The sequence below is a fragment of the Phyllobates terribilis genome, unplaced genomic scaffold (genome assembly GCF_046119375.1).
Source record: "Phyllobates terribilis strain yellow unplaced genomic scaffold, ASM4611937v1 Scaffold_2__4_contigs__length_985480577, whole genome shotgun sequence".
Classification (NCBI taxonomy): Eukaryota; Metazoa; Chordata; class Amphibia; order Anura; family Dendrobatidae; genus Phyllobates; species Phyllobates terribilis.
Window position 1 is genome coordinate 952,863,390 of NW_027362762.1, and position 17,629 is coordinate 952,881,018.

At 48.6% G+C, this 17,629-nt stretch overlaps 1 protein-coding gene across 3 annotated transcripts in view; it reads right to left on the minus strand.

Moving 5' to 3' along the window:
* Positions 1-717: 717 nt before the first annotated feature.
* Positions 718-17,629, minus strand: part of LOC141239908 (beta-1,4-galactosyltransferase 3-like) — a 131,103-nt gene continuing 114,191 nt past the window's right edge. For 2 of the 3 annotated variants that reach the window (XM_073668577.1, XM_073668576.1), the window contains exons 5-7: positions 10,586-10,708; positions 9,796-9,900; positions 718-1,003 (exon numbers count right to left, since the gene is read on the minus strand). In XM_073668577.1, coding sequence (XP_073524678.1) covers positions 835-1,003; positions 9,796-9,900; positions 10,586-10,708 — 397 coding nt within the window. In that variant the 3' untranslated portion in view covers positions 718-834. Of the gene's footprint in view, positions 1,004-9,795; positions 10,006-10,585; positions 10,709-17,629 lie in introns of those variants that run through there. The other variant, XM_073668578.1, reaches the window with a different exon arrangement.

Sequence of the window (17,629 nt, forward strand, 5' to 3'; positions counted from 1 at the left end):
CCCACTAATGGCTGCCATAGGGGTCATCACTCTACATCTATAGCCAATATATCCTACCTCAATTATTTATTGTTTGTTCACTTATTTTATACTGCGAGGCATCAGAATACAAGGAGGTGAAAACACTGAAGTGGTCCATTATGACATGTCATGTAGTGGGGGTCTGGGCACAGGCGGCTCTGAAAACGATGGGCAGCTTAATTTGGGAGTGAACAGGGCCACTGAAGCCTGTGATTGGCTGCAGCGGTCAGGTGACTAGAAGAGAGGGTTATCACAGAAACATCCAACGGTGCGCTCTTCTGGTCACCTGGCCGCTGCATCCACCCTGCTGACTTCTAAATTGTACTTGGGAGACGTGATGTATGCCTCCATTTATTGTTTTGAAATCATTCATGCCTCAAAAATATAAAAAAGATTTTTTAGCATTGGATAACCCCTTTAAAAAAAAATAAAAAATCAGAACCCATTCGGATCTATTCCTTGGTAAGGCGCATTGAGATTTAAAGGACACTTTTTTTCTTTATATAAAATATGACTATTGACTAAAAATAAGTCAAATATGAGAACAATTCATATAAAACTTCCTCATTTCAGATAAAAAAAAAAATAGCACTAAAATCACACAGTACCAATAACGATAAGTCCTTAATCGTCCTCTTCTTTCGATCCCTTCATTCCAGCATCTTACAGCACACACAGCGACCTCTAGTGGCCACAGTGGAAAATACAGGCCCAGGGACGAGGGAGGAGACTGGCTGAGGTCCTCTTCAAGGGGCATATAGGGGCCCACAGCTTCACCCTTAACAGCTTGTGTTGGTCCAATCCAGACCAGGGCTAGAATAACCTCCAGCGGCTTGCCTCGGTCAGCATCACCGGAGCGTCACCAATGTCCACCGTGATGTTGGTGTAAAGTTGGATTTTCTCTCGGGAAAGGAGTTGGAAATGTAAGGAATTCATCCCGTCATCTCGCCACGTCTTTCTTGTACTTCTCAACAGATTATGTCTATAAGATGAAAGAAGCAAAAGTTGGAGATGAGATCTGATAGTCAGGCCCGGCGTCAGCACCCGGGCAAGTCCAGGGGCCCTGAACAGGCGGGGGGGCCCACTAGCGGTCTGGCACCCCAGCGCGCTATGGGACCTGTGAGCGGAGGAGAGAGGTGCCAGCGTTCGCCCTCTCCCCGCCGCTTGCTCAGGGCCCCAGCACAATACTTACCTCTCCCCGTGCCTCCGCAGCAGGTCCTGTCTCTTCCGCGGCTGCTGCACTGTGAAGTCTCAGGTCAGAGGGCGCGGTGACGTCTTTACACCGCACCCTCTACTGAGCAGTCACAGCGCAGAGCGGGAAGACGCCAGCGACACTGAGGAGTCCGGAGCAGCGGCAGCAGAAGGTGAGAAGTGAGGTAATTGATTTTTTTTATGTATGGAGGCATGGGGCATTATATGAGGGGGAGAGGTGACATCCTGCATGGGGCATTATATGGGGGGGGGGGGGGGGGGAGACGTGACATCCTGCATGGGGCATTATATGAGGGGGAGAGGTGACATCCTGCATGGGGCATTATATGAGGGGCAGAGGTGACATCCCGCATGGGGCATTATATGAGGGGGGAGAGGTGACATTCTGCATGGGGCATTATATGAGGGGGGAGAGGTGACATCCTGCATGGGGCATTATATGGGGGGGGGGGGGGAGACGTGACATCCTGCATGGGGCATTATATGAGGGGGAGAGGTGACATCCTGCATGGGGCATTATATGAGGGGGAGAGGTGACATCCTGCATGGGGCATTATATGAGGGGGAGAGGTGACATCCTGCATGGGGCATTATATGGGGGGGGGGGGGGGAAAGACGTGACATCCTGCATGGGGCATTATATGAGGGGGAGAGGTGACATCCTGCATGGGGCATTATATGAGGGGGAGAGGTGACATCCTGCATGGGGCATTATATGAGGGGCAGAGGTGACATCCTGCATGGGACATTATATGAGGGGGGAGAGGTGACATCCCGCATGGGGTATTATATGAGGGGGGAGAGGTGACATCCTGCATGGGGCATTATATGAGGGGGGAGAGGTGACATCCTGCATGGGGCATTATATGGGGGGGGGGGGGGAGACGTGACATCCTGCATGGGGCATTATATGAGGGGGAGAGGTGACATCCTGCATGGGGCATTATATGAGGGGGAGAGGTGACATCCTGCATGGGGCATTATATGAGGGGGAGAGGTGACATCCTGCATGGGACATTATATGAGGGGGAGAGGTGACATCCTGCATGGGACATTATATGAGGGGGGAGAGGTGACATCCTGCATGGGGCATTATATGAGGGGGCAGAGGTGACAACCTGCATGAGGCATTATATGGGTGGAAGAGGTGACATCCTGCATGGGGCATTATATGGGGGCAGAGGTGACATCCTGCATGAGGCATTATATGGGTGGAAGAGGTGACATCCTGCATGGGGCATTATATGGGGGGGGGTGACATCCTGCATGGCGCATTATATGGGGGGGGGGGAGGTGACATCCTGCATGGGGCATTATATGGGGGGGGGGGAGAGGTGATAACCTGCATGGAGCATTATATGGGGGGGGGGAGAGAGGCGACATCCTGCATGGGGCATTATAGGGGGGGGGGTGACATCCTGCATGGGGCAATATATGAGGGGGAGAGATGACATCGTGCATGGGGCATTATATGGGGGGGCGGGGAGAGGTGACATCCTGCATGGGGCATTATATGGGGGGGAGGTGACATCCCGCATGGGGCATTATATGGGGGGGAGGTGACATCCCGCATGGGGCATTATATGGGGGAGGGGTGACATCCTGCATGGGGCATTATATGGCGGGGGCAAGTGACATCCCGCATGGGGCATTATATGGGGGGAGAGGTGACACCCTGCATGGGGCATTATATGGGGGGGGGGAGGTGGCATCCTGCATGGGGCATTATATGGGGGGAGAGGTGACATCCTGCATGGGGCATCATATGGGGGGAGAGGTGACATCCTGCATGGGGCATCATATGGAGGGAGAGGTGACATCCTGCATGGGGCATTATATGGGGGGGTGACATCCTGCATGGGGCATTATATGGGGGGGAGGTGACACCCTGCATGGGGCATTATATGGGGGGGGGGGGGTGACATCCTGCATGGGGCATTATATGGGGGGGTGACATCCTGCATGGGGCATTATATGGGAGGGGGGGGGGGGGGGAGAGAGGTGACATCTTGCATCTGGCATTATATGGGGGGGGTAACATCCTGCATGGGGGGGTGACATCCTGCATGGGGCATTATATGGGGGGAGAGGTGACATCCAGCATGGGGCATTATATGGGGGGAGAGGTGACATCCAGCATGGGGCATTATATGGGGGGGTGACATCCTGCATGGGGCATAATATGGGGGGGAGAGGTGACATCCAGCATGGGGCATTATATGGGGGGAGGTGACATCCTGCATGGGGCATTATATGGGGGGGTGACATCCTGCATGGGGCATTATATGGGGGGAGAGGTGACATCTTGTATGGGACATTATATGGGGGGGGGTGACATCCTGCATGAGGCATTATATGGGGGGGGTGACATCTTGCATGGCGCTTTATATGGGGAGAGGTGACATTCAGCATGGGACATTATATGGGGGGAGAGGTGACATCCTGCATGGGGCATTATATGGGAGGTGACATCCTGCATGGGGCATTATATGGGAGGTGACATCCTGCATGGGGCATTATATGGGGGGGGGTGACATCCTGCATGGGGCATAATATGGGGGGGAGAGGTGACATCCTGCATGGGGCATAATATGGGGGGGAGAGGTGACATCCTGCATGGGGCATTATATGGGGGGGTGACATCCTGCATGGGGGATTATATGGGGGGGAGGTGACATCCTGCATGGGGCATTATATAGGGGGGGGGGGGGAGATGACACCCTGCATGGGGCATTATATGGGGGGGGGGAGGTGGCATCCTGCATGGGGCATTATATGGGGGGGAGAGGTGACATCCTGCATGGGGCATTATATGGGGGGGGGGAAGGTGGCATCCTGCATGGGGCATTATATGGGGGGAGAGGTGACATCCTGCATGGGGCATTATATGGGGGCGTGACACCCTGCATGGGGCATTATATGGGGGGGGTGACACCCTGCATGGGGCATTATATGGGGGTGTGACACCCTGCATGGGGCATTATATGGGGGGGGGGGGGAGAGGTGACATCTTGCATCTGGCATTATATGAGGGGGTAACATCCTGCATGGGGGGGGTGACATCCTGCATGGGGCATTATATGGGGGGAGAGGTGACATCCAGCATGGGGCATTATATGGGGGGGGAGAGGTGACATCCTGCATGGGGCATTATATGGGGGGGGTGACATCCCGCATGGGGCATTATATGGGGGGAGGGGTGACATCCCGCATGGGGCATTATATGGGGGGAGAGGTGACATCCCGCATGGGGCATTATATGGGGGGTGTGTGTGTGACATCCTGCATGGGGCATTATATGGCGGGGATGACATCCTGCATGGGGCATTATGTGGGGGGCACATTCTGCATGGGGCATTATGTGGGGGGCACATTCTGCATGGGGCATTATGTGGGGGGCACATTCTGCATGGGGCATTATGTGGGGGGCACATTCTGCATGGGGCATTATGTGGGGGGCACATTCTGCATGGGGCATTATGTGGGGGGCACATTCTGCATGGGGCATTATGTGGGGGGCACATTCTGCATGGGGCATTATGTGGGGGGCACATTCTGCATGGGGCATTATGTGGGGGGCACATTCTGCATGGGGCATTATGTGGGGGGCACATTCTGCATGGGGCATTATATGGGAGGTGACATCCTGCATGGGGCATTATATGGGGGGGTGACATCCTGCATGGGGCATAATATGGAGGGGAGAGGTGACATCATGCATGGGGGATTATATGGGGGGGAGGTGACATCCTGCATGGGGCATTATATAGGGGGGGGAGATGACACCCTGCATGGGGCATTATATGGGGGGGGGGAGGTGGCATCCTGCATGGGGCATTATATGGGGGGAGAGGTGACATCCTGCATGGGGCATTATATGGGGGGGGGGGGAAGGTGGCATCCTGCATGGGGCATTATATGGGGGGAGAGGTGACATCCTGCATGGGGCATTATATGGGGGGGTGACACCCTGCATGGGGCATTATATGGGGGGGGGTGACACCCTGCATGGGGCATTATATGGGGGGGGTGACACCCTGCATGGGGCATTATATGGGGGTGTGACACCCTGCATGGGGCATTATATGGGGGGGGGGGGGGAGAGGTGACATCTTGCATCTGGCATTATATGAGGGGGTAACATCCTGCATGGGGGGGGTGACATCCTGCATGGGGCATTATATGGGGGGAGAGGTGACATCCAGCATGGGGCATTATATGGGGGGGAGAGGTGACATCCCGCATGGGGCATTATATGGGGGGGAGAGGTGACATCCCGCATGGGGCATTATATGGGGGGGGGGAGGTGACATCCCGCATGGGGCATTATATGGGGGGAGAGGTGACATATTGTATGGGACATTATATGGGGAGGGGGAGGTGATATCCTGCATGGGGCATTATATGGGGGGTGTGTGTGTGACATCCTGCATGGGGCATTATATGGCGGGGATGACATCCTGCATGGGGCATTATGTGGGGGGCACATCCTGCATGGGGCATTATGTGGGGGGCACATTCTGCATGGGGCATTATGTGGGGGGCACATTCTGCATGGGGCATTATGTGGGGGGCACATTCTGCATGGGGCATTATGTGGGGGGCACATTCTGCATGGGGCATTATGTGGGGGGCACATTCTGCATGGGGCATTATGTGGGGGGCACATTCTGCATGGGGCATTATGTGGGGGGCACATTCTGCATGGGGCATTATGTGGGGGGCACATTCTGCATGGGGCATTATGTGGGGGGCACATTCTGCATGGGGCATTATGTGGGGGGCACATTCTGCATGGGGCATTATGTGGGGGGCACATTCTGCATGGGGCATTATGTGGGGGGCACATTCTGCATGGGGCATTATGTGGGGGGCACATTCTGCATGGGGCATTATGTGGGGGGCACATTCTGCATGGGGCATTATGTGGGGGGCACATTCTGCATGGGGCATTATGTGGGGGGCACATTCTGCATGGGGCATTATGTGGGGGGCACATTCTGCATGGGGCATTATGTGGGGGGCACATTCTGCATGGGGCATTATGTGGGGGGCACATTCTGCATGGGGCATTATGTGGGGGGCACATTCTGCATGGGGCATTATGTGGGGGGCACATTCTGCATGGGGCATTATGTGGGGGGCACATTCTGCATGGGGCATTATGTGGGGGGCACATTCTGCATGGGGCATTATGTGGGGGGCACATTCTGCATGGGGCATTATGTGGGGGGCACATTCTGCATGGGGCATTATGTGGGGGGCACATTCTGCATGGGGCATTATGTGGGGGGCACATTCTGCATGGGGCATTATGTGGGGGGCACATTCTGCATGGGGCATTATGTGGGGGGCACATTCTGCATGGGGCATTATGTGGGGGGCACATTCTGCATGGGGCATTATGTGGGGGGCACATTCTGCATGGGGCATTATGTGGGGGGCACATTCTGCATGGAGCATTATGTGGGGGGCACAGCCTGCATGGGGCATTATGTGGGGGGCACAGCCTGCATGGGGCATTATGTATGGAGCGTTATATGGGGGCCAGTATCCTGTATGGAGCATTATATGGGGACCAGTATTCTGTATGGAGGACTATACAGTGGGTACGGAAAGTATTAAAACCCCTTTACATTTTTCACTCTGTTTCATTGCAGCTATTTGGTAAATTCTAAAAAGTTCATTTTTTTCTCATTAAAGTACACTGTGCACCCAATCTTGGCTGAAAAAAAACAGAAATGTAGACATTTTTGCAAATTTATTAAAAAAGAAAACCTGAAATATCACATGGTCATAAGTATTCAGACCCTTTGCTCAGACTCTCATATTTAAGTCACATGCTGTCCATTTCCTTGTGACCCTCCTTGAGATGGTTCTACTCCTTCATTGGAGTCCAGCTGTGTTTAATTAAACTGATAGGACTTGATTTGGAAAGGCGCACACCTGTCTATATAAGACCTCACAGCTCACAGCGCATGTCAGACCATATGAGAATCATGAGCTCAAAGGAACTGCCCAAGGAGCTCAGAGACAGAATTGTGGCAAGGCACAGATCTGGACAAGGTTATAAAAGAATTTCTGCATTACTCAAGGTTCCTAAGAGCATAGTGGCCTCCATAATCCTTAAATGAAAGAAGTTTGGGACCTCCAGAAGTCTTCCTAGACCTGGCCGTCCAGCCAAACTGAGCAATCATGGAAGAAGAGCCTTGGTGAGAGGTAAAGAAGAACCCCAAGATCACTGTGGCTGAGCTCCAGAGATGCAGTAGGGAGATGAGAGAAAGATCCACAAAGTCAACTATCACTGCAGCCCTCCACCAGTCGGGCCTTTATGGCAGAGTGGCCAGACAGAAGTATCTCCTCAGTGCAAGACATATGAAAGCCCGCATGGAGTTTGCTCAAAAACACATGAAGGACTCCCAGACTATAAGAAATAAGATTCTCTGGTCTGATGAGACAAAGATAGAACTTTTTGGTGATAATTCTAAGCGGTATGTGTGGAGAAAACCAGGCACTGCTCATCACCTGCCCAATACAATCCCAACAGTGAAACATGGTGGTGGCAGCATCATGCTATGGGGGTGTTTTTCAGCTGCAGGGACAGGACGACTAGTTGCAATTGAAGGAAACATGAATGCGGCCAAGTACAGAGATATCCTGGATGAAAGCCTCTTCCAGAGTGCTCTGGACCTCAGACTTGGCCGAAGGTTCACCTTCCAACAAGACAATGACCCTAAGCACACAGCTAAAATAACAAAGGAGTGGCTTCAGAACAACTCTGTGACCATTCTTGACTGGCCCAGCCAGAGCCCTGACCTAAACCCAATTGAGCATCTCTGGAGAGACCTGAAAATGGCTGTCCACCAACGTTCACCATCCAACCTGATGGAATTGGAGAGGATCTGCAAGGAAGAATGGCAGAGGATCCCCAAATCCAGGTGTGAAAAACTTGTTGCATCATTTCCAAGAAGACTCATGGCTGTACTAGCTCAAAAGGGGGCTTCTACGCAATACTGAGCAAAGGGTCTGAACACTTATGACCATGTGATATTTCAGTTTTTCTTTTTTAATAAATTTGCAAAAATTTCTACATTTCTGTTTTTTTTCTCAGTCAAGATGGGGTGTAGAGTGTACTTTAATGAGAAAAAAATGAACTTCTTAGAATTTACCAAATGGCTGCAATGAAACAAAGAGTGAAAAATTTAAAGGGGTCTGAATACTTTCCGCACCCACTGTACTGTCCGGTCTGCACTGTGCGCTGCGAGGATTCGCCGGTTTCTGATCTTTTATAGAATTTACAATAGATATCGCTCATGTAATGTAATGTAAGAAGTGAAATCTTTGGCCTTGTACTGTATATATATATTTCTCTGCGGTATCTGTGCATCAGGAGTCGTGATGTGTTCGGGGCCCACTGAGACTCTTTCGCCCAGGGCCCACAAAAAGCTGGAGCCGGCCCTGCTGATCGGTCTTAGAAACAGTCCGCAGGTTAGCTCCTTCCTCATGGTCAGTCATGTGACCTAGCAGCTAGTATCTAATTGGGTGACTGTCACCTGAACTCCCACAATGCAGCGGTTTCATGTAACAAGAAGAGACCCGAGCCAGAGGGCCAGAGACCAGAGCGAGCGGGACGGCCAGAGACCAGAGCGAGCGGGACGGCCAGAGACAAGAGCGAGCGGGACGGCCAGAGACCAGAGCGAGCGGGACGGCCAGAGACAAGAGCGAGCGGGACGGCCAGAGACAAGAGCGAGCGGGACGGCCAGAGACAAGAGCGAGCGGGACGGCCAGAGACAAGAGCGAGCGGGACGGCCAGAGACAAGAGCGAGCGGGACGGCCAGAGACAAGAGCGAGCGGGACGGCCAGAGACAAGAGCGAGCGGGACGGCCAGAGACAAGAGCGAGCGGGACGGCCAGAGACAAGAGCGAGCGGGACGGCCAGAGACAAGAGCGAGCGGGACGGCCAGAGACAAGAGCGAGCGGGACGGCCAGAGACAAGAGCGAGCGGGACGGCCAGAGACAAGAGCGAGCGGGACGGCCAGAGACAAGAGCGAGCGGGACGGCCAGAGACAAGAGCGAGCGGGACGGCCAGAGACAAGAGCGAGCGGGACGGCCAGAGACAAGAGCGAGCGGGACGGCCAGAGACAAGAGCGAGCGGGACGGCCAGAGACAAGAGCGAGCGGGACGGCCAGAGACAAGAGCGAGCGGGACGGCCAGAGACAAGAGCGAGCGGGACGGCCAGAGACAAGAGCGAGCGGGACGGCCAGAGACAAGAGCGAGCGGGACGGCCAGAGACAAGAGCGAGCGGGACGGCCAGAGACAAGAGCGAGCGGGACGGCCAGAGACAAGAGCGAGCGGGACGGCCAGAGACAAGAGCGAGCGGGACGGCCAGAGACAAGAGCGAGCGGGACGGCCAGAGACAAGAGCAAGCGGGACGGCCAGAGACAAGAGCAAGCGGGACGGCCAGAGACAAGAGCAAGCGGGACGGCCAGAGACAAGAGCGAGCGGGTCATAAATTCAAGGAAAGGGTCAGAGGTTAGTTTCTAGTGTTAGAGACATTTTTTACCTGTGGGAGTTTTCCTCGTTGCCGGTGTCACGGTCGTGGGGGATCATTTTATATCGGCCGATGCTCAGAGGCGTCCGCGTCATACTCATCCCTGAGAGGCGGATCCTTATAACAGACACATTATCACATTATACTGCGCATGCATCACTCTCACATTGTGCGCTCCTTATTGATGAAACCTGACCCCACCAAAAAAAGTTGTAAGGGCATCTGTAGGAAAAAAGTTTATGAAACTTGAAAGGAGCCGTGATGTGAGCACTCGCAAAACCTCCGACTGGCCGGAATTTCCACACTTGGTCTTTAAGTTCCAAATTGTAAAATCACTAAGGGACCCCTAACTCTTCCTTCAGAAACTCTGCCTGTCCGTGTAAAAAAGCAGCTGCAGATGGATGACAAATGCTGTTTATAACCAGAAATTTTGGGCCTTGTTCCTTTCCTCTTCTGGGTTTCCTAGGTCGGCGGCTCTTCCTGGTGTGATGTCAGATCTGTGCAGCTTCTCCTCCCTCTCCCCTAATGATGTGGCTGATTCTATAGCTGCAGCTGCATCCCCCTCCTCTCCCCTCCATCCTGTCTGTCATTAACGGTTTTACACTAGATGGATTTATTGGTGACTATGGAGGTTTCTGGACATTACAACGAAACCACAGGGAAGAAAACGGAAGTATGAGATACAGAGAAACTTTCCCCAATGAGATATATCACAAAGAGTATTCCTGACTTATAAGGGTCCAGTCTGGAAGCTATTTAAAGGCTCATTATAATATTGGAGACCCTCACCGGAGCGGATTACCTCATGGCGATATCATCGTCCTCTCCTCCCCAGCCCCAGTACGTGTTGGGGAATCCATTCATCTTCATGAACTGATCTGGTGTAACCGCAGACACTCCGCCAAAATATGCCCAATATGGAAGGCTGCAGGAAAACGAGGGAGGTGAGCTGTGACATCGCCTATTGTGAATGGTGGATCCTGTGTTATCTACTGTATATAGAGGTGTTATCAGTCATTGTACAGAAGGAGGAGGAGGTGAGCTGTGACATCACCTATTGTGTATGGTGGATGCTGTGTTATCTACTGTATATAGAGGTGTTATCATTCACTGTACAGGAGGAGGAGGTGAGCTGAGACATCACCTATTGTGAATGGTGGATCCTGTGTTATCTACTGTATATAGAGGTGTTATCATTCACTGTACAGGAGGAGGAGGTGAGCTGTGACATCACCTATTGTGTATGGTGGATGCTGTGTTATCTACTGTATATAGAGGTGTTATCATGCACTGTACAGGAGGAGGAGGTGAGCTGAGACATAAATTGGGAATAGTGGATCCTCTATTTTCTACTGTATATAAAAAGGCATTGCAAAATTCTGCCTGTGATAATGAGACTGCTGAAAATAGTGCTGAAAGTGGAAGTTTAGTATAAGATCTTGTGGTCAGTGTGAACAGGATTTTTTTTTATTACAGAAACAGATATGGAAAACTGAAATAAATTATCAAATGTAAAAAAAAAAAAAAAAAAAAAAAAAAAAAGATTTTAACCCCTTAATAACATCTGACGTACTAATACGCGTCTGTGCCCTGGGACTTAAGAGCCAGACCCGTATTAGTACGTCATCGCGATCGCGCCCGCACACAGGCTGTGCGGGCGCGATCGCCGCCGGGTGTCAGCTGATTGTCACAGCTGACACCCGGTACTATGTGCAGGGAGCGGTCACGCACCGCTCCCAGCACATTAACCCCCGCGATGCTGCGATCGAAGTCGATCGAAGTCGATCGCGGCATTGCGGGGGCAAGGGGAGGTGATCGGCGATACTCACCTCCTCTTCCGGCTTCCAGCGCTGTCTGCAAAGGCTTCCCGGGTGTTGCCATGACGACCCGATGTCGTCATGACAACATCCGGGTCACCAGAGAGCAGGAAGATTGCTTGGACATGCGCAGTGCATCTCCAAGCAATCTTCACACTGTGCACTTCTGACAGCCTTCATGGCATAGGGATGGTGCTCCATTCCTGTGCCATGCAGGCGATCAGAAAAAAAAAAGTGAAAGTCCCAGAGTGGGACAAAGTAATAAAGTGTATAAACTGTGTGAAAGTGGAAAAAAAAAAAAAAAAAAAAAAAGTGCAAAAATATTATAAAAAAATAATACACCAAAAATAAAAATATAATGTACCCATCAATAAATATTATTATAAAAAAAAAACAATAAAAGTACACATATTTGGTATCGCCGCGTCCGGAACAACCTGACCTATAAAACTGTCCCACTAGTTAACCCCTTCAGTGAACACGGTAAAAAAAAAAAAAAAAAAAACAAGCAAAAAACAATGCTTTATCACCATACCGCCAAACAAAAAGTGGAATAACACGCGATCAAAAAGACGCATATAAATAAAAATGATACCGATGAAAACGTCATCTCGTCCCGCAAAAAGCAAGCCGCCATACAGCTCCATCAGCCGAAAAATAAAAAAGTTATAGCTCTCAGAATAAAGCGATACTAAAAAATATTTTTTTCTATAAAATAGCTTTTATTGTGTATAAGCGCCAAAACATAGAAAAATGATACAAATGTGGTACCGCTGTAAACGTACTGACCCGAAGAGTAAAGCTGCCTCATCAATTTTACCACACACGGAACAGAATAAAAAAAAAAAAAAAAAAACAATTCCTGAATTGTTGGTTTTTGTTTATTCTGCCTCCCAAAAATCGGAATAGAAAGCGATCAAAAAATGTCACGTGCCTGAAAATGGCACCAATAACAACGTCAAGTCATCCCGCAAAAAACGAGCCGTCACATGACTGTCTGCCAAAATCTGGAAAAATTATAGCTCTCAAAATATGGCGATGCAAAAACTAGATTTTACAAAAAATGCGTCTTTTAGTGTGTGACAGCTGTCAGTCATAAAAACCCCATATGATTCTGGCATTGCTGTAATCACACCGACCCGAAGAATAAAGTCGTCTAATCACTTATACCGCACAAGGAACGGCGTCAAAAATAAACTCTTGAGTTAGGATTGGGCTAGGGTTAGGGCTGGGTTTGGGGCTAGGGTTGTGCTGGGGCTAGGGTTGTGCTAGGGTTAGGGCTGGGGTTGGGATTTTTTTCAAAAGTAAGAAAAAAAGATGACCATATGGCGACTAGTGTTGAGAGCAAGTGCTCGCTACTTGAGTTTGCATCGGGTGCTCTGGTATGCATTTAGTATCGTGGGTATTTGAGTGACATGCTCGAGTCTCTGCCCCATATGCTTCGCGGCCAAAAAACTTTACGGGGATTGCCTGCCATGCACGAGCGATCCCCGCATGTTTTTTTTTGGGTGTCTAATAACCGTGAAACATGCGGAGCAGGGACTCGAGCATGTCACTCGAGCACACGCTGTACATGGTGCATACCTGAGTACCCGATGCAAACTCAAGTAGCGAGCACTTGCGCTCAAGAATAATGAAAACTTATTCAATATGATGACCTAATGTAAACAAATAATGTGCCGTACCTCTGGGTTCAAAATGTTCACTATACACCTTAATAAAATCTTTGAGGGGTATAGTTTCCAAAATGGGGACACTTGTGGGGGAGCTCCACTGTTTAGGCACATCACGGGCTCTCCAAACGCGACATGGTGTCCGCTAACAAATTGAATGGAAAATCGGCTCAAATTGTTAGCGGACGCCATGTTGCGTTTGGAGAGCCCCTGTGTGTCCAAACATTGGAGCTCCCCCACAAGTGACCCCATTTTGGAAACTAGACCCCCCAAGGCACCTATCTAGATGCATAGTGAGCACTTAGAACCCCCAGGTGCTTCACAAATTGATTCGTAAAAATGAAAAAGTGAAAATAAAACACTTTTTCATTTTTATGAATCAATTTGTGAAGCACCTGGGGTTCCAAGTGCTCACTATGAATCTAGATAGGTGCCTTGGGGGGTCTAGTTTCCAAAATGGGGTCACTTGTGGGGGAGCTCCAATGTTTGGGCACACAGGGACTCTCTAAATGCAACATGGTATCCGCTAACAAATTGAATGGAAAATCGGCTCAAATTGTTAGCGGACACCACATTGCGTTTGGAGAGCCCCTCTGTGCCCAAACTTTGGAGCTCCTCCACAAGTGACCCCATTTTGGAAACTAGACCCCCCAAGGCACCTTTCTAGATGCATAGTGAGCACTTGGAACCCCCAGGTGCTTCACAAATTGATTCGTAAAAATGAAAAAGTGAAAAAAAAACACTTTTTCATTTTTATGAATCAATTTGTGAAGCACCTGGGGTTCCAAGTGCTCACTATGAATCTAGATAGGTGCCTTGGGGGGTCTAGTTTCCAAAATGGGGTCACTTGTGGGGGAGCTCCAATGTTTGGGCACACAGGGACTCTCCAAATGCAACATGATATCCGCTAACAAATTGTCGGCTCAAATTGTTAGCGGATATCATGTTGCATTTGGAGAGTCCCTGTGTGCCCAAACATTGGAGCTCCTCCACAAGTGACCCCATTTTGGAAACTAGACCCCCCAAGGCACCTATCTAGATGCATAGTGAGCACTTGGAACCCCTAGGTGCTTCACAAATTAATTCGTAAAAATGAAAAAGTGTTTTTTTTTTCACTTTTTCATTATTACGAATCAATTTGTGAAGCACCTGGGGGTTCCAAGTGCTCACTATGCATCTAGAAAGGTGCCTTGGGGGGTCTAGTTTCCAAAATGGGGTCACTTGTGGGGGAGCTCCAAAGTTTGGGCACAGAGAAGCTCTCCAAACGCAATGTGGTGTCCGCTAACAATTTGAGCCGATTTTCCATTCAATTTGTTAGCGGATACCATGTTGCATTTAGAGAGTCCCTGTGTGCCCAAACATTGGAGCTCCCCCACAAGTGACCCCATTTTGGAAACTAGACCCCCCAAGGCACCTATCTAGATGCATAGTGAGCACTTGGAACCCCTAGGTGCTTCACAAATTGATTCGTAAAAATGAAAAAGTGTTTTTTTTTTCACTTTTTCATTATTACGAATCAATTTGTGAAGCACCTGGGGGTTCCAAGTGCTCACTATGCATCTAGAAAGGTGCCTTGGGGGGTCTAGTTTCCAAAATGGGGTCACTTGTGGGGGAGCTCCAAAGTTTGGGCACAGAGAAGCTCTCCAAACGCAATGTGGTGTCCGCTAACAATTTGAGCCGATTTTCCATTCAATTTGTTAGCGGATACCATGTTGCATTTAGAGAGTCCCTGTGTGCCCAAACATTGGAGCTCTCCCACAAGTGACCCCATTTTGGAAACTAGACCCCCCAAGGCACCTATCTAGATGCATAGTGAGCAGTTGGAACCCCCAGGTGCTTCACAAATTGATTCATAAAAATGAAAAAGTGTTTTTTTTTTCACTTTTTCATTGTTACGAATCAATTTGTGAAGCACCTGGGGGTTCCAAGTGCTCACTATGCATCTAGATAGGTGCCTTGGGGGGTCTAGTTTCCAAAATGGGGTCACTTGTGGGGGAGCTCCAATGTTTGGGCACACAGGGACTCTCTAAATGCAACATGGTGTCCTCTAACAAATTTAACGGAAAATCGGCTCAAATTGTTAGCGACACCATGTTGCGTTTGGAGAGCCGCTGTGTGCCCAAACATTGGAGCTCCCCCACAAGTGACCCCATTTTGGAAACTAGACCCCCCAAGGCACCTATCTAGATGCATTGTGAGCACTTGGAACACTCAGGTGCTTCACAAATTGATTCATAAAAATGAAAAAGTGTTTTTTTTTTTCACTTTTTCATTGTTACGAATCAATTTGTGAAGCACCTGGGGGTTCCAAGTGCTCACTATGCATCTAGAAAGGTGCCTTGGGGGGTCTAGTTTCCAAAATGGGGTCACTTGTGGGGGAGCTCCAAAGTTTGGGCACACATGGGCTCTCCAAACACAACATGGCGTCCGCTAATTATTCAAGCAAATTTTACAATCAAAAAGTCAAATAGCGCTCCTTCCCTTCCGAGCCCTGCCGTGCGCCCAAACAGTATTTTATCCCCAAATATTGGGTATCTGCGTGCCCAGGGGAAATTGCACAACAAATTTTGGGGTCCATTTTTTTCTTGTTACCCCTGTGAAAATAAAAAAAATTGGGTCTAAATTAACATTTTTGTGAAAAAAGTTAAATGTTCATTTTTTTCTTCCACATTCAAAAAATTCCTGTGAAGCACCTGAAGGGTTAATAAAGTTCTTGAATGTGGTTTTGAGCACCTTGAGGGGTGCAGTTTTTAGAATGGTGTCACTTTTGGGTATTTTCTGTCATAAAGATCTCTCCAAGTGACTTCAAATGTGATGTGGTCCCTAAAAAAATGGTTTTGTAAATTTTGTTGGAAAAATGAGAAATCGCTGGTCAACTTTTAACCCTTATAGCTCCCTAACAAAAAAAAATTTTGGTTCCAAAATTGTGCTGATGTAAAGTAGACATGTGGGAAATGTTATTTATTAACTCTTTTGTGTGACATATCGCTCTGATTTCAGGGCTTAAAAATTCAAATTTTGAAAATTGCAAAATTTTCAAAATTTTCGCCAAATTTCCGTTTTTTTCACAAATAAACGCAAGTGATATCGAAGAAATTTTTCCACAATCATGAAGTACAATATGTCATGAAAAAACAATCTCAGAATCAGGGGCATCCGTTGAAGCGTTCGAGAGTAATTACCTCATAAAGTGACAGTGGTCAGAATTGTAAAAATTGGCCCGGTCATTAACGTGCAGACCACCCGCGGGGCTTAAGGGGTTAACGATTGGTAATTATTTGATAACGCATTGAGAACTTAGTTTCTAGACAAGATCAGAGACGCCCAGGTTACTCACAGCATTTCCATAATATCTTCGAGCGCCTCTTTAACGTAAAAAAGCTCTAAATCTCATCAGCCAACGTCAATTTCCTCATCTTTCCATTTCAGTATTTTTACAAACATGGGTGGAATCAGATTATGGGAACACTACATGCACCAGCAATAACCCCCATCATTCAGTAAAGTCCACTATATTTACCATTTTCCGATGAAGTTTAAGAGTTAAACCTCCTCCTGCAGGGACCTGGTGATGCATGTCATATCATTCCTGTGAAGGATCAAATACTGATCGTGTGTCACCCATAATAACCAATAGCCCAGCTAGAGCGAGAATGCAAAAAGCAGCAGTGACAGCTTGTGGTCAGCGATAGGTACTGCGCCTCTGCCCCAAGGTGTAAAATAAAAAGTGCAAATGTTTCTGCAGGCGACTGACAACCTTCATAAGGAAGAATAAAAATATAGGCTACTGGAAAACAACACAAGGGTACAAAATGATCCAATGCTCATTTTATACATTGGCAAGGGGCTTTAAAATCTGACTATAGGTGTAACTAAGTAGCAAGAAAATATTAGGACAAATTTGTCATAGAGCATCCTGCATTATACATTACATTCAAAGATATTACTATAACACTGCTCCTATGTACAAAAATATAACTACTATAATACTGCTCCTACATACAAGAATATTACTATAATACTGCCCCTATTTACAAGAATATAACTACTATAATACTGCCCCTATGTACAAGAATATAACTACTATAATACTGCCCCCTATGTACAAGAATATAACTACTATAATACTGCCCCCTATGTACAAGAATATAACTACTATAATACTGCTCCTATATACAAGAATATAACTACTATAATACTACTCCTATGTAAAAGAATATAATTACTATAATACTGCTCCTATGTACAAGAATATAATTACTATAATACTGACCCTATGTACAAGAATATAACTGCTATAATACTGCCCCCTATATACAAGAATAGAACTACTATAATACTGCCCCTATGTACAAG